At 38.8% G+C, this 26,813-nt stretch overlaps 1 protein-coding gene across 2 annotated transcripts in view; it reads left to right on the plus strand.

Annotated features, from left to right (window-relative positions):
- The window catches only part of slc12a5a (solute carrier family 12 member 5a), an 820,727-nt gene that overhangs the window by 701,227 nt on the left and 92,687 nt on the right, over nt 1–26,813 (plus strand). For both annotated transcript variants that reach the window (XM_039735849.1, XM_039735850.1), the window contains exons 5-6: nt 13,387–13,441; nt 25,424–25,554. In XM_039735849.1, coding sequence (XP_039591783.1) covers nt 13,387–13,441; nt 25,424–25,554 — 186 coding nt within the window. The remainder of the gene's footprint in view (nt 1–13,386; nt 13,442–25,423; nt 25,555–26,813) is intronic.

Below are 26,813 nucleotides of genomic sequence, written 5' to 3' on the forward strand. Positions count from 1 at the left end.
GTTATATTCAAGAATAAAAGCATACATGTTTATTTGATGTTTGGATTAAAGTCTTCACACATTTTACATTTCATGTCATTATTACTATATAATATGGAAAAAGTTTCTGTTTTAGGTATGTGTTCAGCATTTCTTGCTTCAGATTTCCTGTCATCCTTCATTTACCCAGATTGTTGTAGACGTGGAACACGCATGAAATGTACATATTCCAAATAGTGATATATTATTTACCCTATACAACTCCAGGCACGTCACGCCACAATAAAGAGCCTTGAGGTGGGAGCACTTCAGCTGCGTCGGTGAGGGGATGGGATAGCAGGCTGTTTGTGCTGATTGACACATTTGCTAAACAAAAGAGGCTGATGGAGAGATGTGAATAAAGGTAGCCCAGGATTATGACTTTTTTCGTAGGCTTCAGGGATTCTAGTGTTAACCAAGTTAAAATTTCTTTTTCAAATCTCACATTATTATGGCATCTTCCTGGGTGGCTGTCTTATTGATTATTATTCAAAAACAAAAAAAAACAAACTCCAAAGTTTATGTAGATTTTCAGTTCTCTCTTTGTGTGTTTTGTGTATATTCAATGCAGGCCAAGTCTATCACACCAAGTAACCATCCCTGAGGACTTGGTCAGTACACAGACCATACCACTTTAATTATTTCTAATAACAATTCTACCTTATTAAATTATAGTTTGAAGATTGAATTTGTCCCATTAAATGTGATTCACTGGTGACACTCTATGCTTCTCAGCCAGTTGGTGCTGACAAACTCTGCAGATAAATGGAGAGACAGATTATGCCTCCCTTAGAGCCCTTGATAGGAGCTGATAACAGACAAGGAGAACTGTCAGCCACTTTGTAATTTTAGAGAATTGAGTTTCCCTGTTATCGGTAAGCTTGACTACACTTATCTCTGCAGTGCAATCTCACTGGCTGGGAATGAAAAACAAATCAAGTTACAGTTCAGGCTCTATCTACACAAAATAATGACAGGTAAGATTTGTGTTTGTTGCATTTAACTAGAGAAACAAAAAGAAACAGAAAGATACAATATAATAAATTAAGAGTCAAAAAGGGGGTCAGTGAGTGAGAAAGCACAGGATTATAGGAATTAGAAACTGCTAATTTTGATCAGTTTTATATGCAGCTTCCAAACACAACCAAAGGGAATGATAGAGGATGGAATCTTAAAGAGAAAGTGAGGCAGCAAAATCCTAATGTTTTATCATTGAAAAAAAAGTAGCATTAAACTATAAGAAAAAGAAGACAGCCTCTTTATATTATGTACATGCACCATCAGATGTGCCCTAAAGGTCCAATGAACATACTATCAAAATCGGTTGGAAATTCCTACTGTGCACCTTTAGAGAGAACTACTCCATTAATGACCCAGAGAATGCTCATTAAGTCTGAATGTTCTTCATGTCATGCCTCTAAATTAGATTCAGCTTTTATGTACTATACTTGGAAATGATACTGTATAAAATCCAAAAAATAAGAGCTGACATAAATACTCAGAACAAGAGCCCATCAAAGGTTCAGGTGGTGCATGACACAAATTCAAATGAACATAGAACTGGCAATGTGCTCACGCAGATGACTCATTCAAGCAGAGATGAAGACTCAATATTGTGACATATCCAGCTACTGTAAATTCCTCACTGACATCAAAAACACAGCTCATCCCCTCCACTGCAAGCACTGAAGTCAGTATATACTGTACCTTTCATTGAATATTTATTCTCAACATAATGGCTTATCAAAGTTTAATGTGGTTGTATGTAAAATATTTAGAAGACTTTATTTCATACGTCTTTGGTAAGTTCTAATAATAAAAACTACACATGGGATTAGTCTTCCTCATCCTTAAATTTTAGTAAACTAACACAATCGTCCATCTTTCCATCCATTTTCGGCTGCCTGTCTGTGTCTGAGTTGCGGGTACAGTGGTCTGAGGAAAGATGTCTAGATGTTCCCACCACCTCTTCTAACTCCTCCAGTTGGGATACTGAGACGTTCCAGGGCCAGCTGAGAAATATAATGACACCAGCATATCCAGGGTTTACCCAGAAGTCTCCAACTATTTGGTTAAACATACCTAAAACACCTCCTCATGGAGGCATCCAGAAGGCATCCTAATCAGATTCCCAGACTACTTCAGTTGGCTCCTGTCAATGCAGATTGGCAGCGACTCTACTTTGATCTCCTCCCAAATATCACAAAATAATAACTAATTAGGAAATTAAACAAACAAAGCCGAGCAACATGAAAGATAGAAATGGGTAGTGCTGCTGCTGCCTTGTAGTTTCAACATCCTAAGTTTGAATCCTGCATCCAGTCTTTATCAGTCTGGAGTTAAATTGCCTTCAGTCTGGATAATGTACTGGTATCCTTTTTCATGGTTGTTTGCTCCCTTGTAGACAGTTCTGCAACAATGAGTGCAGGCCCTCATAAATATGCAAACATTCACACAATACATATTCTGAGTTGAGGGGTTTGGTGGCTTACTGGGTTCCCAGTACTTTTTGTGGGTTTCATCTCACAATCTAAGGACATGCTCTTAGCCTGATTAGCACTCTCGTGCTGGTCATCTTGCACATGGGTGTGCTCTCCAAAGAACAGCTGTCTTCAAGCTTTGCTCCTGCGTTGTCTTGCTTAATTCCAACAACTATGAATTGGAAACAAGTTATGAACGGATATACAGTAGACTGTAAGGGAGCAATTGAACTGTCATCATATCTAAACAATGATCAAGTAATATAGAGAAAAAGTATAAATACAAACAAGGTTTAATTATAAAAGAAGGGTAATAAAATTTGTAGCATCACAAGGAGCCTTTGCCACAGAAAGCCTAATTGAACAGGTGATGGTGCCCTACTACCATATGGGGCATCCATTCCATTTTCCTACAAATACATCATTAAAAACTTTCCACTTATCTTTCTCTACATAGCACACCTAACCCCTTCTCCGTGTGAGGATATGGCCTGAGCTGAACCCATACTAAATGTTCACCTCCTGACTCCAAGCCTAGTAATCCCTAACTACTTGAGGGTAAACCTTTGGATTCATGTCCAAGGTCCTAGATGCACTACAGATAGAAGCATTTGAAGTCCAGACAGGTCATCCAGCCAAACAGCCCACTAGAAACCATATAAACTGCTGTCTTGCAGTTTAGGTGATTATTAATGGGAGTTCTCCACTGACTCATATTACTTCATTTCTGGAGCTATTAAGACCCTTTATTCATTTGAAAGCACCATGAGCTAACCCATTTAATGATAAAGTACTTCACTTTTTCCTATTTAGCATTCAGTTTATTTTTGTGTAGCAATCACAGAGTGTAGGCACAGAGCTCTATGACAATAGTTCACAGGTAGGTGCAAATACAAACTTTACTATATATATAATGAGCACACATAAAGACACATGTTTGTTTAAACAAACAAACAAAAAAACAAAACAAAGTATTTTCAAAACTGATTAACATGAATAGAGCCCAGCAATATCTGCCTTGTAATAATTGTTGAAATATTAAATTTGCCCAGTAGACAACAGAGGAGAAGACAACAGAAAACTTTATCTGAAAGGTTCAGTAATTAACACTACTTCTATTTAAAAGAGGAGTATCAGTTTGACTTTGGACTGCGGACTCAGCACCGGCCTCAGCCAGCTCATCCACCTTAAACGTTGAATTTTATACACCTCAGTTAGTGTTGTTCCTTTGACAGGTTGTGTGGACTCAGCCACAGCCTCAGCTAGGCCTTCCTGTCTGGCCTGACTTGTAATTAGACTTGTGGACTTCAACTGAACCTCAATTGACCATTCAACTCCCACATATGTGTCCCTGATTTCTTGATTTATAACCCTTCCCCTGGGGAATTCCAATTGGAGGTCTGGACTCTCCAGACCTGGGAGTGTCTGCTACATTTTTATAAATAACAATTTTCTCATCATCAGCATCAGATTCTAAGTCCTCAGATTCATCATCTTCATCTGATCCCCCAACTAAATTCATTTTATATCCCAAAGAGTAACTGTCATCATTCTTTAGCTCCATCTGGTCACATTTAAAATATTTCACTGAGTCAGAGAGTATAAAAAATATAATCACAGTCATCCAATTTGAATTTTAAAGCATCAACTAATTCATTATTAGTTTCATTGAGGAGCATTAAAACCTGTCTCATTTTAATTCTGGTTGTTACACCCCAAAGGGATCATAGATATGTCAAAAACGATTTAACTATATCTTCTCAGTTCTTTTTTAGCAATCCATTCATCAATAAAGATGGAACATTGGAAATTATAATTCTTTTTGCAGGAGTCAAAAGAGGCAAAATATAAATGAGGGCATCAAACCTAGGTTTTACTAACCAGTTGGTGATCTAAGACTTCTGGACCTAGACACACCACAACTGCCTTAAGTCATCTGTGAAGCAGAAATAATGTTTTTACAACCAATTACTTTTCCTATTTTAGTAACTCATTGCTCTACTGAAACTACAAGAGCCATTTTTCCAAATTAGTTTTTTTAACGCATGTAGCAAAAGGCCTGGCCTCTACAATAAAAAAAAATCATTTATAGACATAAAAAAACTAAATATTAAGAGTATCATCTAGAAAAGGAGAATAAAAATGGGAAAAAAATAAACACAGGAGCACTCCCTTTCCTGCCAGCACGAGGTCATGCACACTCCAAACCAAAGCAATCGACACATACACATAGCAACAGCAAGACATGATAGATAGATACGTAGTTAGTTAGTTAGTTAGTTAGTTTGTTAGTTAGTTAGTACTTTATTTGTCCCAAGTGGGAAATATGACTTTTTACAGAAGATCAAGAAATATTAAAACAAACAACAATAGTAATCTTCCTTAACTCTTTGAGGGCTGAATATTTTTACCAAAAAAGTCAGTTTTCTGAGAAGTACATAAAGCGATGGTTTCACACATAAATCAACATAAAACGTTTGTTGCTACGTGCTGTGGCTGTTATTGGTGCATGTTTGGCATCTCTGGCGGGAGTTGCAGTGCATGGGCACCTCGATGCTCAGCAGTAAGGCACAGAGGGCCAGCTGCCTGGCTGTCTTCGCACAGTAGGTGGGTGGCAGTGGCAGTCAGGCGAACGCTGCCATAGGCGCATCAGCTACACAAAAATGTTCAGTACCAATATCAGCTGTGAACCGATCAGACAATGCTGGTACCTCACTGTCGTTTTTGATATTCATCTCCAGGTCGGAGTCTGACAAGTCAGAGTCCTATTCAATGAAATTACGTGAAACGTCCATGGAGTATTTTGCTTTGCACGTTTGCTTTGCTTTCTCACCAGATGTTGATGCCATTTTAGAGGTTGTTTGCTCGTCGCTACTCACACACGCGTAGGTATTCGAGGTTAAAGCTACATAACTGTTCTTCTACAAAAGAGAGTCAAACTATAATTTAAGGGCGAGGTTTGTTGCAGTTTACAGCGGATTACTGTCCTCTACCCCTGAATTTTGACAAAAGTCGACCTCAGCCCTGAAAGAGTAAAACAGAAAAAACAATTACAAAAAACAAGAAAACAGCCGACTTCCCTAAAGATCAGAACACAGTCACAGTGAGGCATTATGAAGGCATTTTAATGTCTTAATTAGCTTTATTTCCTTATCGTAAATACCAGAGTTTCATATATATAATATGTATATCTAACCCAAACACAAAAAAAAGTTAATATCTAAGTAATCAATGGATAATAAAGAACTGTGAATCTAGCTAAAGTCACAGCTGGAACTGTTATATTCTGGCTGGTTTCCCAGCCAAGAGGCCAACCTTTATAGGTCAAAGTAATAATGGACTAGTGATGGATGGACACTGTGTGGTGTACCATGTTGTTCATCTCCCAGGATGATAGATGGCAGCAGCAGGGTATATATTTTATTTATGCTCCTGAAGAAGATCCTTGCTTTTATAGAGCTGATATGTTTGCAGTTGAGTTCCACCAGAGGGAGATCTGGAAGTACAGCCCCAGGTGTTTAACAAGCTGGGAGTTAAACCAAGAGTGCTACAGAGCTGGGACACGCAAGGCCCTCAGGAGAGAAAGCATGGCAAGGGCATACCTGGTAGGGAGGAAAATAGGCCAGAGTGGTTAGAAAGAAGCAAATAGAGGATTACAAAATGTGGTGAGTGTTACAGTTGTTTGCAAATAGATCAGCCAACCAACAGGTCTAGGTACAGCGTATAAGTATGCCCCATACTGTATTTTTGTGGTCATTTGTGGTAATAGCTATTACAAGTGCTTATGTTGACCTACTATTGCTTTTATTAACTTTTTCCCCCCATACACATTTCATCCTTTTTAATGGTTATCCATTGTTATTTGTAGTACTCCTACTGGCCTCAGAATTTAAAGCTTAGTCTTAAATCATGAGGTCTTATATGCAGCTATGAAACATAATTATAATTCTTCGAGTCTTTTGTGCAAAAGATCCAAAACTGGTCTCATGTCAGCTCTCAATGTCTTCTGCCTGGATGTAAATAACAGAAAAAAATTGAAAGTCAAAAATTAGCATTTGTTGGACAAATCATGATTGAAGGTCAGAAAGTAGGTCAGTCCTAAAAGGTATGGCGGTAACTATAAGGCAAACCAAACTTGCAGTCTATAAAACACATGCATAGTCCTAATTCCCTAAAAGTCTCTAGAACAGTTGTCATCTTAAATACCATATGGCAGATGACACGATGAATCACAAGATTGGGGTGTGATGCCCAAGTGCCCGCAGCTTGGAATTGTCCTGTTCCTGGGGCATCAATAAAAATGAAACCAAGATGGGCCAGTGCAATGAGGACACACAAACAGCAAGTATGGTGCAAATACATTGTGTAGTTTATTACAATGATGAAAGCAGAGTCCAAATAAATGAAATAAAGTGCAGATTCATCATTAAATAAATACTGCACATAATCCAATAAAAACATGTGCTATTAAATAAAATTTAAAACCAGTCATCAATAAATAAATCCAAAAGAATCCATTAAGTACGTCTTTCTCTCCTGTCTCCCCCACTCGCCCATCAGGTCTCCTCAGTAGTGCAATCATTCATAAAAATGACTTTTGTTCCAGCCACCTTAGTTGGTCATTCATTGTGATGCTCAAAGCCTACCTCTGTTGTCCCACCGCCATCCTTAGTAATCTGTTGGAAGTGGTTGGGCCTTCCCTACTCCCTGGGTGCTCAACACCAGTGAACCATCCCTGGAGATCTGTCCCTCTTGCTCCCTATGTGGCCTCTTCCCAATTGCCTTGCCACCCATTAGCTTCACCAGATTACACTCCTAATTTTACTCTTTGATCATACAAATTCTCTTTTTTGAATTCTTTTCTTCCATTTCCATACTTCTGTCTTTTCTTTTCCTTCTTTGTTCTGCTCAGGCTCCTTTATACTCTGTAGGTGTAGCTGCTCTACTTAATGATTCATGGAGAGTCAATAAGAAAACTGGCTGAGCTGATTGCATTTGTAATATATTCACAAACAGCCAGTCCCCCCAATAAACATTCTGGGGCCACACAGCATTGCAGTAGCACACACCCACAAGCGTGAGCCGCAATGTTTCTGTTTTAAACCTTTGCACCACCTTAGCACATGGGGTCACAAGATCCAAAGCAAAAACTTGAAGTGGCCACCTAAAGGAAGCAACCTCATCAAAATGGCATTGTTCAATTAAATAGAAATAACATTTTTGTGACACCTTGAACCACAAATACAAATACAAAATCTTTGCAGTTTGAAACCTCAGAATCATAGAAAGGGCTATACCCAGGCTGTAACCACCCATGCCGCTTGCCCTTCCCAGGTGCCCAGCATGCATATAAGACATACCATCACTTAACAGGTCCTGAGCTCCCACACCGTCATAAACAGGACCTGTTCTGCTGCCAGCGTGGCTCTTTGTCCTTCTGTCTTAGAGATGTCCTGTGCGACTTTCCTCTGCATTGCACCATCCTGGTGGTGCCTTTACCTCTGTCAATCTCTTGCCATCTGGGTACCCCATGGCAACTGTTCCCTAAATTGTCTTTTTTATTTTTATTTTAATCTAAGTAGCAACTTTCGGCAATCCTGCCATTTCTCTCCCTCTCTTTATTTGTTGTAAAATTTTGCAAGATGTTCTGACGGCTATTCAGTGTTTGTGTAACGTCTTAATGAATAGGCTAGGCGAACATCCTTTCTGCTTGCCTACTGGAGCTCATGGTTGAATGCATCAGCAGGTTTTCTTAAGTTATATTCTTTCTCACTTCCTCCATGTCACATTGATTTTCTGGCCTGTTATGCATCTCACAATGCCTTAGAAAAGTTCACTGCATTCTTATGTAATTTCACATGGCTTATATTTTTAACTATTTGGATGAAAGTTTATATTTTTTTCGTGTGAAAAATATGAATATGTAAATCACCTGCTCATGATGTACTTTGAAATTTATATTCTAAAGTGTTATAAAAAAATATGGAAGGGTTGCCCAGAGGGATTTGTAGTGGGATTGTTTTTCTTCTAGTAAACTGCTATATAATAAAACTAGCAAAATACCCGTGCTTCGCAGCAGCGAAGAACTGCTTTTAAATTTTTATTAAGAAGAAAAGTAAACCTTTTTAAACTGAGTGAAAATATACCAATAATTATTTGTTAAGGATCTCTTTGTATACCACGTTGTCAGTTCGTTACTCCGGTTGTAATATGACCAAGCTGTGCAAGCTTACTCTTGAGCATGCAACGTATAGTTGGCCAGGAGAAAAGCAATCTTGCCTCAAATCAATGCCAACCTTTTGTAGGGTCTGTCCCTGAGACTAATTAATTGTCATTGCGAAGCAGAGCTTTACTGGAAATTGGAGGCATTTGAATTGAAATGGGAGATCAGAGGGTATAACAGGGATGCGAGGAATAAAAACTCTCTCCCCTGAGCAACTGCCAGTAAAAATAGTTGCCTCAATTAGGTTCTTTTGCAGACACGTGTCCTGAAGTCTCGTGCCGTTACAAAGTTTCAGTGGCTGCATGTTTTTCAGTAACATTATTGGTGTCCCAACCTTCAAAATTAGATTATGCTCAGGAGTGTGGAGAAACTCTAGTGACAGCGTGTCTATTAACTTGTGGATTTTTCTCTGAGTATTTGGCGACAGCATCAAGAAGTTGTTTCTGCAAGACCGCGTCAGCTGTAGAGCTCAGCAGAGCGAAATGAAGTGAATGAAATGATGTGAATAGGAGGGGAAATGATGACGTGACTCCCCCACCCGCCTTAACTCTCAGTCCCTCTACAAACACACCAACACAGTCTCTCGGATCCCAACTCTCCTTTATATATATAGATACTAATGTGTGTTTATGCTTGTGTTTGGTCCCTTCAAGCAATCTGATTGGTCAGTTTGGCTTTTGTCTGATTGGTTAGTTTAGCTTTAGTTGATGTCACAATATTGTAGTGGTGTGAGGTTCAGTTCCTAATTGTGAGCATTTGTTTTTCAAAAGAGGAGTTAAAATGGAGAATCTCAACATAAATGAGAACAAACTGACTGAGGGATATTGGATTGCTAAATATGAACGAGAGGTACCCTTAGTTAACTTCAATGATCAGGAAATATTTGCAAGAATATGAATGATGTTTTCACAGCCAGTAACAAAGAACTGTCTACCTTCGGTATTAGTCGAAAAATTGACAGGAAGTAAGCAATCACACCTCAAAATGACAGAATCTGAAAAGCAATCTTTACAGATATGTGATGGAGAGAGGAAGCACTGGACAAAAGAGGTTGAGACACACAAGGGTATCAAGGAAAGGCTTAGGAGGAACTCTCATAGTACACATATGGTAAGAGAGGTTGAGACACAAAAGGGTACTGAGAAAAGGCACAGGAAGAATGCTAAATTGAAATGTATTTACCTGTCTTTGACAGGTAACCAACAGTAGTTTGCAGTAAAATTGAACATACATACAAAATAACAAATACATTTGCTATACTCATTATTAAAAAGGCAAATGATAACATGAAAAAGTGCATGTATGTGTATAAATGAGTCATTAAATTGTGACAAAACTAGATAAAATCAGTTAAAAGATGTAGCAATACATTAAAAAGAGTTGTGAAACGGTGAAAACAGAAAGGCATGATTAGGTAATAATCGCTTTAAAAAAGAGCAGTAATACAGTATACATAAATGAGTCACTAAATTGAGAAAAAAACACATAAATAAGAGTCATCTTATTATTATTTAAAAGCACTGACATTAATTTTGTTTCATTAATGCAGTCATGTTTAACAGAATTATTGCAGGCTTCACTTCAAAAAGGGCTTATTTTTATAGACACTTTTCCAATTGCCTCTTTTAACACCACCACTATTTATTTCAAAATGTTTGTTTTCCGGATGGTTTCATCACTTGCCAGTAAGGACTAACAGACTTGGGGCCATTTCCTATTGGTTAATAAATTCATGTCAATTACTTTGCCTGAATCAAGTCTGTAGGCTGCCAAAGATCTTAAATGAAAAAGAGCAAAAAACTCAAGGGCAGAAGGAGCTGTGATTGTTAGTAGGACAAAATAGAGATAATTAATTGAACACCTGATGCTATTTGGAGATTAATAAACAATATATAGAAAATGTTTGAATGAGTAAATATTCTTAAGAATGGTGTTGTTGATGACAAGGGCAGTAGTCTGCACAGAACATGCCTTCAAAGATATACACAGCTGGAAATTCCAGTTTTTGCTTGGATTTTGGCATGTGATTAATAAATGGTCTTGTTTAATCCAAACCATTGGTCTTGATTAACAGGTAACAACACCATCATGAAAATCCATTCATTTTCTAACCCGTTTAATCCAGAACAGGTTGTTGGAGCCAGTCCCAGCTAGCATAGGGCACAAGGCACAAACAAATCCTGGACAGGGCACCAGTCCATCACAGGTTGAATACATACACCCCAATCATACACAATGGTCAGTTTAGTATTGCCAATCCACCTAACCTGCATGTCTATGGACTGTGGGAGAAAACTGGATCTCCCATTTACCTTCTGGCAAACTCTACCCAAGTTGTCATGTGTGATTTTTCATCTTTGCAACTCTCCCATAAAGCTGTGACTTTTGATATCAATGTTTGTCTGCACAGTCAGTACAATCTAAGCCGCCATAGTTTGTCTCTCTTTCTGAGGTCTCTTGGTGTCCTCCTTCACTGAACATTACTCAGTTTTTTTGGATGGCCTGCCCAGGCAGATTTGCAGCTGTGCCATACTCTTTCCATTTCTTCATAATTAATTTAATGGGACTGTAAAAAATTTCAGTGACTTGGATATTTTCTTATCACCATCCCCTGATTTTTGCTTTTCAGTCACCTTTTCATGGAGTTGTTCATTTGTCATCACTGTGTAGGTCAGACAACCATACTGACACAATACAAGATAAGGTGCATTTATATTACAATCAATTGAAACCCCAAACAGTTGGTCTCCATTGAACTAATTATGGGAAATCTAAAACCAAATGTCTGCACTAGTGGTGATTCAGGGGTGTCACCTTAAAGGGGTGTATACTTGTATAATCAGTTATTTTTTGTTTTCTATTCGTAATTAATTTAAACCACTTTGCAGAGATAATTTTTTGCTGATCTATGTCAAAAAGCAAAATTACAGTACATCCATCTAGATGCAGTACTGTATAACAATAAAAAGAGAAAATTTCCAAGGGGATGAATACTTTGTATGGGCTGGATAGATAGATAGATAGATAGATAGATAGATAGATAGATAGATAGATAGATAGATAGATAGATAGATAGATAGATAGATAGATAGATACCAGACACCAGGTAAAAGTCCAATCATTAAATTTATTTGAACAATAATGTGCACAAAGCACCCTCCACTCCACTATACTCATAAACCAATACACAAATAGCAATCAATACAATAATCCTCCTCTCCCAGACGCGTTGTTCCCTTCCTCCCAACTCAGCTCGTCCATCTGGGAGTTCCTTCAGTCCTTTATAGTCCAGGACCCGGAAGTGCTTCTGATCCCTCAGGTCATGTGATTACCCAGGTCAGGTGAAAACTTCTTTTTTTCGTCAGCCCAGAAGAACTTCTGTCCTCGTGACATGGAAGTACTTCTGGGCTATATGGTAAATAAACATCTCTGAGCCTCCCTGCAGAGTCCCCTGGTGGCCACAACATTATCCAGCAGAGCTGTGCACTTAAACTACATAGTCCATGATGCCCTACTGGAATTCGGGGCATCTCCATGTCGCAGGAAGGGCTCCCTCTGGCAGCCTGGGGCTATTGGCCAGGATGAATGGCCGGCCATAGTCCACAATAAATAGATAGATAGATCTTCAAATCCTATAATGCCATTACTTTACACCATCACAAGATTCTTTAAAAAGAAAACCAGTGGTAATGAAACATAAACCAACAGAATCTATTAAGAAGCCGTGAGCGCAGCCAGCATGTATCCTGGTGATGAATCAGACTACAGAATAATACACAAAATTCACATGAGAGTCAGTGAACACTAAAACTTTATAGACTGCACAGTGGTCTCAGCTTTAGCACAATGAGGTTCTCCGAGTCCCACTGAGATTAGCAGCTTTAGACAGCAAAACTACTAACAGAGAATCTTCTCCCATCATTTGAATGGTCTGACTGATGAAAAGACTTCAGGAGAGAATCACACGCGGCAGGAGCCACATAGTTGAATAAATGTTCACCAGGAGGTTTTTAGCAGGATTGCAGTCTAATTCCAGTTTATATGGTGTTTCCCAAGCAGGTATTAAATGTTAAATAAATGTGTTTGTATTTATAAACACCACATGATAAGAGTTAACAATAGAAATGGAAGACTTTCAAAATATTAAAATATAAAAAAAAAATATCTTGGTTAAAACCATGCCTTAGATCCATGGCATCAATAACCAATGGTTGTACATAAACATTTTGCAGTTCATCAGGTAATACAATGAACAAAACAACTTGTGAAGGTAAGCAAATAATATTTTTAAAGTAAAAAGCATCTGCAGTACTTTGCAGATGCAATGACATTATTTAAATAATTGCTTGTTTCTGCAGTCAAAGCCCCCATACTGCTACTTACCTTGCACAGTCTGAAGATCAGACCTTTGAATTTCCAGGGCAGATGGGAGCACACAACCAATATGAAGGATGGGGAAGTGGTGCAAATTTGCAGAGAAGGAGAAATGAAAACGTCACCTGTAATGTATATTAGCTAGTAATTCTGAAATGGAGGCAGCAAACTAGAGGAGAGGAGCCTGAACTGAGTTTCTGCTTCTGCTGAGTGTCGCCTCTTCATTCTGTACTTGAGGGTTTTTTTTTTTTTAAGTAGCTTCTCAATCAATTTCTGTTTTGTTTCTTTCAGACTATGCTGACTGCTATCTCTATGAGTGCCATTGCCACAAATGGAGTTGTACCAGGTAGGTGTCAACAAAATAGAAGCAGCACTCCTGCATAGCTAAAGGAGGAGGTCAGGGGATTGATGTGTAGTTTTTTTAGACCCAAGCCAATTACAGATCTGTCTTTGGATAATTGTGCTTTCCTTCCTTCTCACATATATAGCTCAATGTTTACCAGAGGCTGTAAGCTGTGGAGTACAATCCTACAAAAGAAAGTGCACTATGGTAAATTGCAAATGGAGCCAGTGTGGTACACTCCATCACTACCTGGTCATTTATTTTATTATCTTTAGATCTGGTTCTGTAACTTATAGTCTTTGAAGCCACAATCCCCTAATATCTGCCTGTCAATAATTGATAGGTTAAAAATTAGAACCACAGTGACATCCATTAATGTGTTTTGTGAACGCATAGGGGGCACATAATTGACACAAGTGAAGGAAATCCCTATAACAAATCATGGTTTGTGATTGTTTTTAGCATTTCTTTGTTGGTCTTTGGTTCTTGGCATTTATTTCTTATTTGGTAGCTTGCAAAGAATTGAACTGGTATATTCCTGAACTATGTATTAAAAGTAAACTTGAGAAGCTTCACTGTTTGTACAACATCCTATTATTATTTCTTACAGTCAACACCATAAGAAATAAAGATGTGAGTCTAGACACTCTGGAGCTTTCTTCCCATGCCCTGAGCAATGAAAAATAAACCTTACTACTTTAATAGTCTTTGGTGGCCCTGAATGGTCTTTCAGTCTGCTCTATAAAGTTACAGAACATATGAAATATGAGGTGGAAATGAGTACAAAGGCACCAGTGGTGTTTCTGGGATGTAGAGGTGGTGCACTCCTATAAGTACTTGGAGGTCCACATCAATGACAGATTGGACTGGTCTCATAACACAAAGCAGCTATATAAGAAAGTACAGAGCAGACTTTTTTCCTTAGGAAATTGAATTCTTTTAATGTGGGCAGTAACATCCTTCACATTTTCTACAACACTGTGATGGCCAGGACAATTTTCTGCTGGTGTGTTGAGCCGGTAAGATCGCTTCAAGAGAATTAACATGCTAATTAAAAGGGCAGGATCAGTTATGGGATACACTATGCACCCAATGAAGATACTGGTGGAGGAGAGAATGAAGACAAAACTGAGTGCCATTATGAACAATTCTGCATGTCCTTTATCTGGCACATTAACACTGAGGACTTTCAGCCAACAAATCATTTAGCAAAAGTGTGTTAAGAAACGCTAGGGGTGCTCCTTTATACCAATAGCAATATGTTTATGTAATACCTTACTATGACAGGGAAAGCCAAATACAAGTTTTCTCTTTTTTTAATTTCTTCCTTTTTAGTCATTCTAGTGTCTGTTCAGGCTATAGTATGTGTGTTTATATATATATTTATGTATTTATATGTTTAATTAAAAAGCTTTTGTAACAAGCCAAATTTAAAGTTCTATCTATCTATCTATCTATCTATCTATCTATCTATCTATCTATCTATCTATCTATCTATCTATCTATCTATCTATCTTAAATTCTGAGTAGGATCATGTCAGAATGCTCCTATATATGTGCAGATTTCTTTAAGGTAAGCAATAACTTACCTGACTAATAATATCTGTCCCTATTTTGTGTAAATAACTAGCAAAACATGCAATTCCATGCACTTCCCATGTCAAAAAAATCAGTCAAATCAAATTGTACCTGTCACACACACATTATACATACAGTACAATATACAGTGAAAGGTTAAGTTGCTCAACTCCTGTGGCTGTGCCTGGAGACAAATATAAAGAAGCATACAGCCTGATCAGAGCTGGTAGAACAGCAAATATGTAAATGGTGGGGTGACAGAGCCTGATCTGTCTCATTGTAATACCCTCTAACATCATAAACACCTGACAAAATACAATCAAATAGATTTCAATGCTAAAACTGAGAGGTTTACAACATATGCTACTCAAGTAAATCTACTGGCTATGAATGACCTAAAGTGAAAGGGCATCAGCTCCAGTTTTAAATCAGATGGCATAGAATAGTTAGACTACATAGACTGCACAAGTCTAACTGCACAGTGCATGTCTGGTAGCAGCACTGACTACCATGTGGCCAGGTGTTTGTTGGTCAGTGTGAGGCAATTGATAACTAAACAAAACAATTTTCTAAACACTATTCTGTTCTTTCCACACCAGGATTCTGTATTTTTTTGAAACATAGCACCACATTTCTTTTCCATGAAACTGAAGTAGGAAACATGGGCTGCCTTGGTGACTCTTTCATCAGTGGTATTCATCAGTGGTTGGTGAAAATCAAAATGCGGCATAATGTCCTGTGAACATTGCATTCCTGGTTTCTTTCCTTTTGTTTCAATATACTGTATTCAATATATATACATATATATATATATATATATTTCAATATACTGTATTCAATATACTGAAGATCTCCTTTAAGGGAGCAGATGGCACTTTTTGTACATCTTCACTGGCATGTGCTGCATGGACAAATCCAGGAAAAGTTAGAACCAGAAGTACAAATGAACAATTTAAAGAACAGACCAGTATCAGGCAGTCGTCATTTTAATATGGATGATGAACTTCAAACTCTGTCACTAAAATAAAAGCACACATTCAAGGATATAGAGAATACTGCAGGGCCAATTGGGCAAGTTCCTCAGCAAGAAATGGGGGCAATTTCAGCATTTTATTATTATAGATGTTCGTGATGCACCATCTGCTGAAATGAACACTGCATTGTATTTCACTAGTACCTGCATACAAAATACATTCCAATGAAAGGTGCACTGCAAACAAGGGATATATTGAGTACATAAATTTCAACCTGTCTTAGACAAGTAGCACAGCTAGTTGAGCATGTAACAGAAAAAAATGGTTAAGAAGGTTCTTATAAAGATGTGTTTAATAAGTTAAATTACTGAGTGAAGCTTATTACGTATATTGCACAACATCTGGTGGTGCTGTCCTCCACAGACCTTTATTTTTTTATCTTCCCCACATTTTCCATTTTGACTAGTGAGCCGCTATTATCATTGCTATGGCATAATAAAAACATACATTTGATTTGAGTCTGTAACACCCTCTGTAAATTTTTGGTACTTGTAAAAGTTAGTTTTAAAAGTTTGTCATCCCCACGGTGGGGTATGAGTGAGCAGGATGCCTTGCTGCAGTTGCTGATTGACACATTTGCAAAACAAAGACACTGATGAAGAGGTGTAAGGGATTTTAAGGTGGCCCGGCATTACAACTTTTTTCGTAGGCTTCAGGAATTCTGGTGTTAATAGAATAAATGTGTTGTGTTAGGTAAGAATATGAGAAATGTAATTGTCAATTTAAAATTGTCTGAAAACTCCATTGTCAACTTGATCTGCATTATATGTCTACCCCTTACCCACAAAGTGACTGTAGTATGTTATACAAAAAAATGAAATACAGTTTAAAAAGTTTAACATACTGTATCTGTTATGAATCATCCTCGTTGCAGATAGATTAACTGTTCATTTCTCCATTGATTTTTTCATTTTTAAAAAATTATAATTCTATTTCTGGGTCAATGAGGTTTGGTGTCTAATCTGAAAACATCAGATGCAAGGCAGGAATCTACCTGGACAAAGAGTTAAATTATCTCAGGACGTGCTTTTCTGTACACCCACACTCAAACTAAGCTAAAGGTTGACAATTAACTTAGTACTTAACCGAGCTGCAACTAAAAAAGCAACAGTGCTCAGATTTTAAAGATCTATATTCACACTGGTGGAGTTAGAAAATGCAATTAAGGTGTCTGTTTCTCCCTATAACAAAGGACCATTGAATAAATTTAAATAAATTTCCAAGATCAACATTTGCAGGGAGCACAAAATCCATACTCAGGAAATATGTTGAGTTAAATGAAAGGGCAGAACAATCAGTTAGGAATCTAAAAAACCATGACAGCATTAGTAATGGAGAAAAGCCGAAATCCAAGAAACGTAGCCATTCTCTTTGTCTGTCTGTCTAAGCTTTGAGGAAACAGTGCTTTTGTCGATTATTGTTTGTATTAATTAAAGCTTTTATCTATTAAGTTGAGTACCACATGGAACAGTGCTGTAATGTCCATACTACAAACATATGTTCAATAGATTCCATGAAGCAAGTCGGCTCTTTGTACACTTTTATCTTTGTTTTCTTTTTCTCTTTCCTTTGAATTCCTGATGAATCACTGGGTTATTTGTACCATTAGGAGAAGGTTTTAGGAAGCCTTATCTAAGAAGCATATCTAAGAGGCATAGCTTATATGCATACTCACCACAGTAAATGCGTGTATATACTGTATATATATTGTGAATGCTACATGCATGACAGACATGCAAGACACAGGATAAAAACACCAAGAAGATATTTATTAATTATTGTCTTCTCCAACAAACACCATAGCCACTATAAACAGGTAAATGCATTATAATGCACAAAACAGAAATCTTCTCTCTCTCTCTCTCTCTCTCTCTCTCTCTCTCTCTCTCTCTCTCTCTCTCTCTCTACTCTTTCTCCTCCACACCTCCCAGTAAGCGTTGTTCGCCCAACTCTGGCTTACCTGCTGGGTGTTCCACAGTCCTTTATATAGTTCTTGACCCCTGAAGTGCTTCTGCTCTTCTGTGCATGTGACCTGCCAGCACTTCCGGGTCAGACGGAGAGTTCAAGTTTTTGATCAGCCCGGAAGTACTTTAGGGTTTTTGCCCTCATGATCCACTTGTACTTCCAGCTAGGTGAGAACTTTATCTCCCACCATCTTCCCGCAGGGCTGTGTTGCCAAACTCCATTTCCCATAGTGTCCTGCAGGAATCCGTGGCACCACTGCAATCCAGGGAAGCTGCCATCTAGCATCTTGGGGGAGGCAGTGTCCTAGAAAAGTTGCCTTTCCCTATCCTCAGAGGGTTGAGCTGCTGTCTGTCTCTTACTATATATATATATATATATATATATATATATATGTGTGCGTGTGTGTGCGTGTGTGTGTGTGTGTGTGCGTAGTTTATATTTATCTACATGCACATAATGTTCCTCCATCAACTATAGTTATCTGCGATTTAATAATGTTAAATTACAAAAAATAAAAAAATAAAAAATTCATTAAAATTAATTAACCATGCAACTGCTTGTTGAACCACATCCAACATGAATAATCCACACTCATGGTATTGCTATAAATATAACTTTTAGTTTGCTTAATACAGTAAAACCTCACTATGCATATTTGACGGCCATTCACAGTAGTAACAAAAAGAGAGTCCTCTCACACAAGAGCAAAAACATGTCTGTGATGCACTTAGATCTCCAAGAACTGCACACATGCTGCACTGAATGGATCAACATGTGTCTACCCAGTCCTGGGTGGTTCAGGTAAGCTGTTGAACCCCATCCATGATTGGGGCCAGGACTTACAATCTTGTCATAAGTGAGGAATTACCAGTAGTTGCAGGTGATAAGCTCGCACTGAGATCCTGTCCTTCATACACCGCTCCTCACTTATATCCATTGGATGGTTTAGTGAGTTCCTCAGATTGGCACTACACTGTTGCTGACGTCCTCTGGCAGGGCCCTAGAAAGTGATCAAACTTGATTATAGAGGAAGTAAAAGTCAACACCAGTTTTCTGTAAGTGAAACTGCAGTAGGATCTTTATCAAGCCTTGAGGAATGAATTCCAAATTCATTAACTCATGATTCTCCATGATTCTCCATGAATCAACATTTTGGGTACCCAATGTGCACAGACCCTAATTGTACATGAAGAATTGATTAACTGACCCACACATTATCTCCTATTTCATGCACTGTTATTCTCCTGTTCTCCATTGCAATTTGCTCCATGGTGGCAGCATATTTTTCTGTGAAAGATCAATGGTTGCCATACCTTGGGTCAGCACTCACAGTACCAGTGTACAGGTCAACCATGATATCCAGCCAATTTGGGAGGATTCCATGAAGTCTCAAGATGTCCCATTGGGCAGCTCAATCAACTTAGTCGAACACTTTGCAAAGATGCGGTCGATGGTAGACTTATTAGTTGTAAAACCAGACTGCTCTGGTTGCTGATAGGTGAGCAAATGATCGTGGATCCTATTGAGGATTATCCTAGCAAGGAGCTTACCTGTCACCGAGAGCAGTGCTATCCCTCTTTAGTTGCCAAAAAGTCTTGTTTTACAGTCAGTTGGGATGATGCCCATCTCCCAAATGGAAGCAAAGATTGCTTACAACACAAGGAGGACAGCCTTACCACCAGGTGAAGTTTACCCTGGATACCACAGATCCTTGCAGCCTTTCCTACCCTCAGCTGGTTCACCACCTCTGCAATTTTACTGAGACTGGTTGCTTCACAGCTAATTGGAGGATCAGCCTCAACAACCATTGACCCAGAGGTGTCCAATATGCTAGCTGGAGGATGAGCTTTAAACAGCTGCTCAAAGTAGCCAGCCCAGCAGATCACAACTGCAGTGTCATCCGTATGGGCCGTTCCATCAGCCACCCTGACTGCGACTCTCCGCTGAACAGATTTGGATATGCGTAATGCTTCGATTCCTCAGTGAGCAGGATGTAGTTCCCTAGACCATAGATGGTGTGTCACTTGCTCACAGATTCCTCTAACAAACGCCTCCTTATCTGCCCTCAGAGCCCTCGCATCCGTCCTTCTCAGTTCCTGGTACAGACCAGAGTTGCCATCAAATGATATTCAGGGTACCCTATGAGATGACACATCTCCTTTTCGGAACACCAACACAACCCTTAACAACCTTCATGGTCTTGTCATGGAAGGTCTCCCACATCACATTAGGATTTGCAGTCGCACCTAAGTCTGCATTCTGGGGAATGTCACAGGAATTTGACATTAATGACTTTTTAGGAGAGCTATTTACTGAATGTTTGAATTTATTAATGCACTGCAACATGTTAATTCCCTGTTGTGAATAAACACTGTGCAAACTTTTTGAACAGATAGTCTTGTCTGCCTCCTCACTCGGGCTGGTCCGTGCTCCATATAAAAAACCATTTCTTCGTGGGAGTTTAAGGAACAGCTTCATTATATATTCAGGGAGGCTTCTTTTTCTGTATATTTTAGTAATTTAACTCCCCGTAATCATTCATTCTTTGTGTTTTTGTGGAGTAATTCTGAATAATTAGTTCTTACTGTTGCCAATCAGAGTGATATGCATATTCATCCTTTCATCCATTTCCAAATTTCTGCTTTGTTTAGTTTAGGGTTTTAGGAAATATGGATTTTATGCCAGTAAGATATAAGCCTGGAGCTAATTCAGGCTTAAATAGGAATTTTCAGTTTTCACTCTGGTTACATTGTTTTTCATGTTATCCTAAAGAAATTTTGCAAGGTAACTGTGAAATTCTACATTTTAAGTGAACAGCACTTAAAAATAAGCTATAACTATACAATGACATTTCTGAGTGAACATTTAGAAAATGTTGTTTTACAAACTGTGAGGTTTAACTGAAAATATCCTTACAGGGCACAGGAACAATGGGAGGAAAACTTGACATTGATATTAATAGCAGGGAAATCATAAAGTCCATTAGCTGTCGCTTTAATGGTAAGGCTTTCATGATCACCAGCAGAGGTATTTTATGGCCAAGCCCACTCTTCTTCTAATACTGTCTGTTTTGAAGTTGTTTGTTTCCACTTCTGTTCTCAGTGGTCACTTAATTACGTCATCCCCTTCTTTTTGGATTCTGTAATAATTAGAAAGTCACTTTAAAACAAGTTGACATAAAAGTACAGGCTAGCATTACAAGGCTTTTCTGACAGAGTGGACTCCGTCTTGAGAGGAATTATTGTAGTCTATTGCCAATAAAAAGGAATCAGCAAAGCTACAACTTTAGTAAAAAGAGGCTACTGCCGCTCTGCACTTCATTTATAATAATGTTTGGAAGCTCGAATGAATTCCTCTGGCCACATTCAGTCAGCTTGTAATCTGATTACTTACTGTTGCCTCTGTGTTGAAGGCCCATCAACGATGCAATAATACCTCGTCGGCTGTAAACCAAACACTGCTAAGTGCAGGTATTAGATTAGTGTGGCTGCCTGCCCAAGCCATTTCCATTTCACCATGCAGACATTTCCATATTAATTCTCACCCTACTGCATGCCTTAGGGGAGTCTTCTAAGAGTGGAGCGAGGACATACAGATGAACGCCTCGAGACAGACGCCCACTCAGACAGGGCCGCTTGAAATGTTCACAGCGTGCGCTTTTCTGAAATCACTCTGCCTTGCGCAGTTGATTATCAAGTATGGTTAATTAGTTTGGGTGTTAATTAACTGAGCAGTAGTGCACATTAACACCAAGATTAGCTGATAAATGGCTGTTATGGTGCGTATTTAAAAGCACACATACACACTCTTTGCCCATTGCCTATCTGCCAAACTACTTAATAACAGCAGCTCTGTAAAAATTGCCTTAAAGGCCCAGAGAGTGCTATTTCATTTAAGGTGCATGATTAAAACCAATGTCTAATAATCACGGAAGAAGCCTGTCAATTTTCTGTAGCAGAAATCTTCCTGTTAGCTGTGCACATTTTGTATAATTTTTTGCTTATTCTCTGGCTAAAAGTGATGTTAGTTTTATTCACCAGTTTTAGTCATCTTTTTGTGCAGGCTATTTTTTTACATGCAAGTTTTATGGTGGCTGTCATCCTAAAGCACCAGACAGTTGACAAATTTATCTACTGAGTTCATTAAGGCTTTCTTAGTTACCATATATACATGTTTTTCCAATAATTCAATTTAAAAATTTGTCAGGGTTTCCACTTCAGTTGTTAGAAACCTCTTCACTGGCTACTGCTTTTGGTTCAACCAGTTCAGTGGCTTTTCCCCCACATCCCCAAAGATGTGCTTGTTAGGTTGATTGGTGCAAGTGAACATAAAGTGTTGCTGGAAAATGGCAGCTCTCTCAAAACCTTGTCCAGTGCTAATGGGAAATTGACAGCCTTGTGACTTTGTATTGGAATAAGGGAGCGTAGAAAATGGATGGATGGGCTTAAACTGGGGCTCACTATGAGTCAGCAGTATGGTTTTAAGAACAGTGTTTAAACCACAAGGCTACATACAGTACCTGTGTAATGTAGTTGTAAATTATAAAGATAATATTTAAAATCTTACATCATTATCCACTCTTTTATTACTATAAATTACTCTTCATTCTGAAACATGATGTCTCCTTAGCTTTATCCCCAAATAGTACTTTTACTGACTTAGGTAAAAATAAGAGAGCAGTCACAGCATTTCAAAGTTGTATTGTTACAGGTATGATGGAGCCCCATTGACTTAAAGAACGTAATGCTATTATGCCATAAACAGGATGTGCTGTATTGTTCATAAAGGCCTTCAGTTTTGTCTTCATTCTCTTCTCCACCACTGCCTTCAATGGGTTGAGAGTATGCCCCATAACTTAGCCTTCCCTCTTAATCAGCTTGTTGATTCAGTTGGCCTCTCTTCAAGTGATGTTTCCTGTCCAGCACACCAAAATATAAAAAAATCATACTGGCCATCACAGAGTTGTTGTTGTAGGATGTCACTATCTAATCTTTTCTGTAACTAGCCCAGTCCAACCTGTCATTAATTTAGACCCCAAGTACTTGTAGCAGTGTGACATCTCCACATCCACTCTCTGAATAGTGACCTGTCAAAGAGGCTGTATGGTGTTGTAGACAATTCTCAAATACAACCAAATAGTGCAGAAGTCTGAGGTGTACAGAGTAAAGAGAAAATTACACAGGATGGTACCTTGTTGTGCTCTAATGTTGCTCACATTTACATCAGAGGCATAGTCCTTCATCCTCAAAAAATGTGGTCTGCCAGACAGACAAGAAGAAGAAGACGTTACATTTATATAGCACTTTCTCACTACTCAAAGCATTTTAAAATAGGGAATGTTCAGTATCCACCTGGATGATGTGGCGGCAGCCATTTTGTACAGGTACATTCATCACACATTAACTATTAGGTGGTGAAGGGATGATTGAGATTGTTAGCCAGTTAAAGACAGAGGATGATTATGGGGCCAGAAGGACTAGGCCATGGTGGGCAGTTTAGCCTGGACATTAGGAAACACCCTATTCTTAAAGAAGGATGCCTAGGGATTTTTTATGACCACACAGAATCAGCACTTTGGTTTTACATCTCATTTGAAGGATGGTGTCAGTTGTTACAGCATAGTATCCCTGTTACTACACTGGGATTACCCCACAGACCACAGAGTAAGTGTACCCTGCTGGCCTCTACATCATATCTTCCAGTAGCAACCCAAGCTATTTTTCTAGATCGTCTCCGATCCAAGTAGTAGCCAGGCCCAAACTTGCTTATCATCAGGTGGATTACCTGTTCTAAAGTGCATGTGGTATGGACACCATTATCTCATCCACCTCTGTATCTCAAAGCTTACCTCTTTGGGGGATAGCTAGATGGTACTGAGGACACCTCAGAAATGCCCTTCTAGTACTGTGCTTTATGGCAGTGTTTATCAGCCACTGGCTCACAACCCACTTTTGGTTTACGGGGTGATGCTGGTTGCCAAAAAGGTTGACAAACACTGCTTTACAGGAAGTCCTCAGTCCAATATCTTCTTTTACCTTGTTGAAGTATTTTTTTTTTTGGCTTGTGAAGATAGGATTCTAGACATGTGGACACCATCAAGAGCAATGGGAAGAAAGGCTCTCACAAAACCTTTTGAGAGAGAGAAAGCAACACTGGCTGGGCGTTACGTGCTTGTTATGCTAATGTGGTAGGGTAGAAACTGCTGGAGAATGGTAGACCCTCATGATGGTGTTCTAAATGAAATGTACAGTTTGAGGAAATTCCCTCAGAATGGTTTGGAACAGGTGATCTAGCAGATGATGGGGCACCTGACCTTGTACAGACTAATGTGTGTCATGATTTAGAGGTTTGTGAATACCCTTAAACTCTTAAAATATCATTTTTGTACTATTTTTGTTATGAATTGTTATCTTTATTGTTATGCATTTTTCCACTGTCATTCGCATGCAATGCCTTTTTTGGCTTATTATTCATGTCAGTAGACATATTGTTAATGGCAGTGATGCTCTATTTTTACCACCTGGTATCTGGACATTGCACCATGTGACATCATCAACCAGAAGGTATTTAAGAAACCAGTGACCTACCACTGGCATCCAAGATTTTGGATTAAATAACAATCCTTTTCATGGTGCGTGGATTTTTACCTTGAGGTTTAGTTAACATATTGAACTTTTTTGTCTATTTTTTGATCTGTGCAGGTTTTTTGATAGTAGGTTTTCCTTTTCATTGTGATCTTCATTTTTCTCTGTTTATCTGTTCCTTTCTCATTCTGGCACTACAATGTGATTGTACACTAATAGGCCTGTGGTCAAAGATGGGCCATATTTGACACTGGAGGTATTATATCTCTGATACTTGGTTTGAAGTGAGTTCTGGATGGAGTTTAAAGCCAATTTATCATACAATTACATCAAGAGCTGGACGGTTCATTGGAGCAATGGCTCTCTAGTGTGAGGAAGAGATCTTGATCATAAGGCAGGGAGGAAAGAGTGGACGTGTGAAGGAAGAGCGCTTTAGTGTTACAGGGAGTTGGAAAAGTGTTTGAGGCATCTGACCAAGTAGTTGGGTTCGGGCTTGTTTAGTACAGCTCAGGAGACAGAAAATTTTCTTCATTTTATTGTAATTTAAGTTCTCTATCCCATGTGTGTCTTATTTTTACAATAAATATACCTTCTTTGATATTTGGTGCTCAACAGATTTTAATGACTTTTTTGGATAGAATCAACAAGAGCACCCTGTTCTGTTCCAGGGCATTATTTTGTGACAGAGTCCAGAATACAAATAAGTTCTCATTCAGCCTGGTGCATTTGAATAATTTTAAATAAGTAATCAATTTATGAAATTGTTCAATGTTGTAATTAAAAACTGCAACTTAGTTGACCATCTGCTTTCCATTGTTTGACAGCTGGAGGTTCCTACTACATGATTTCACGCTCGCTTGGCCCAGAATTTGGAGGTGCCGTTGGGCTCTGCTTCTACCTTGGGACTACATTTGCTGGTGCCATGTATATCCTTGGAACCATTGAGATTCTACTGGTAAGTCAGTTAGCCTTAAGCTGGTTATCCGATTCTTTACTAAACAAGAGATTAAATTATAGAAATGAAATGTGAGTTCCAATAATGTTTCCAGTCATCATTTTAGATCATCCAGGCTTTGATTACTTAAATCTTTTCTATAGTGAGCAATACCATAAAGGTATTTAATAAAGGCCTTTAATGACCTCTTGGGCACAGCCATTAGCAGTGTGTCTGTCTGCGGAGAGAGTGTCGACCTTGCTGCGAGGTTTACTTACCTTGGCAGTGACATTCATGTCTCTGGTGACTCTTCCTATGAAGTCAGTTGACGAATTGGGAGAGCATGGGGGGGTCATGAGGTCGCTGGAAAGGTGTGTGTGGCGCTCCCAATATCTATGCAATAGGGAAAAGGTCCAAGGCTTTAGAGTCCTGGTGCTTCCTGTTTTGCTATATGGTTGCAAGACATGGACGCTATCCAGTGACCTGAGATGAAGACTGGACTCCTTTGGTACTGTGTCTCTCTGGAAAGTCCTTGGGTACCATTGGTTTGACTTTGTGTCAAATGAGTGGTTGGTCATGGAGCCCTGAATGAGGCACATTACCTGCATTGTGAGAGCTCATAAGATCCTCATTGTCGAGGACCCAAGTGGCTGGAGCAGGCCAAGGGGTCACCCACGTAACACCTGACTGCGGCAGATAGAGGGTCATTTCCGGAATGTGGGACTGGACCACGTGTCTGCATCCTAAGTTGTTTCGTCGTGTAGTGGGTGCGGCCACACACTATACCAGTGCATGCTCCCCAACTTGACTTGAATACCATAAAATGTTTTATGTCTGCATTGGGTAAACCGATACAAAATACAATAAAATTTCCTTAATAAAAGATGACATTAATTTTCCCCTTCATGTTTCAATCCTGCATGCCTCTCAAACTCAATAATTCATAAAAGGCTCTTTGCACAATATGAAAAGTGTCTACCATGGCAGAGTGTTTATGAATGGATTGAGGGCTTCAAAATGGTCAGATAAGGTGCGGAATGCCCACCCTCATACATTACCAACAACAACATTGAGTAAGTCCTTACCATGGTTCTGCTGAACCAATGAGAATATTAGTCCCAGGTACAATATCAGTCCCTTATCATTCGGGGGCATTTTTGTTAAATCGCTTGTAATTCGACCACTCCAAATTAGAATCATTGCTGTTATTGAACTATCTGGAGTATAAACACATGTTTGGTCTCTTTGTAAAGGTAACATTCTCTAGTTTCACCCTTAGT

This window comes from Polypterus senegalus, chromosome 14, assembly GCF_016835505.1.
Source record: "Polypterus senegalus isolate Bchr_013 chromosome 14, ASM1683550v1, whole genome shotgun sequence".
NCBI lineage: Eukaryota > Metazoa > Chordata > Cladistia > Polypteriformes > Polypteridae > Polypterus > Polypterus senegalus.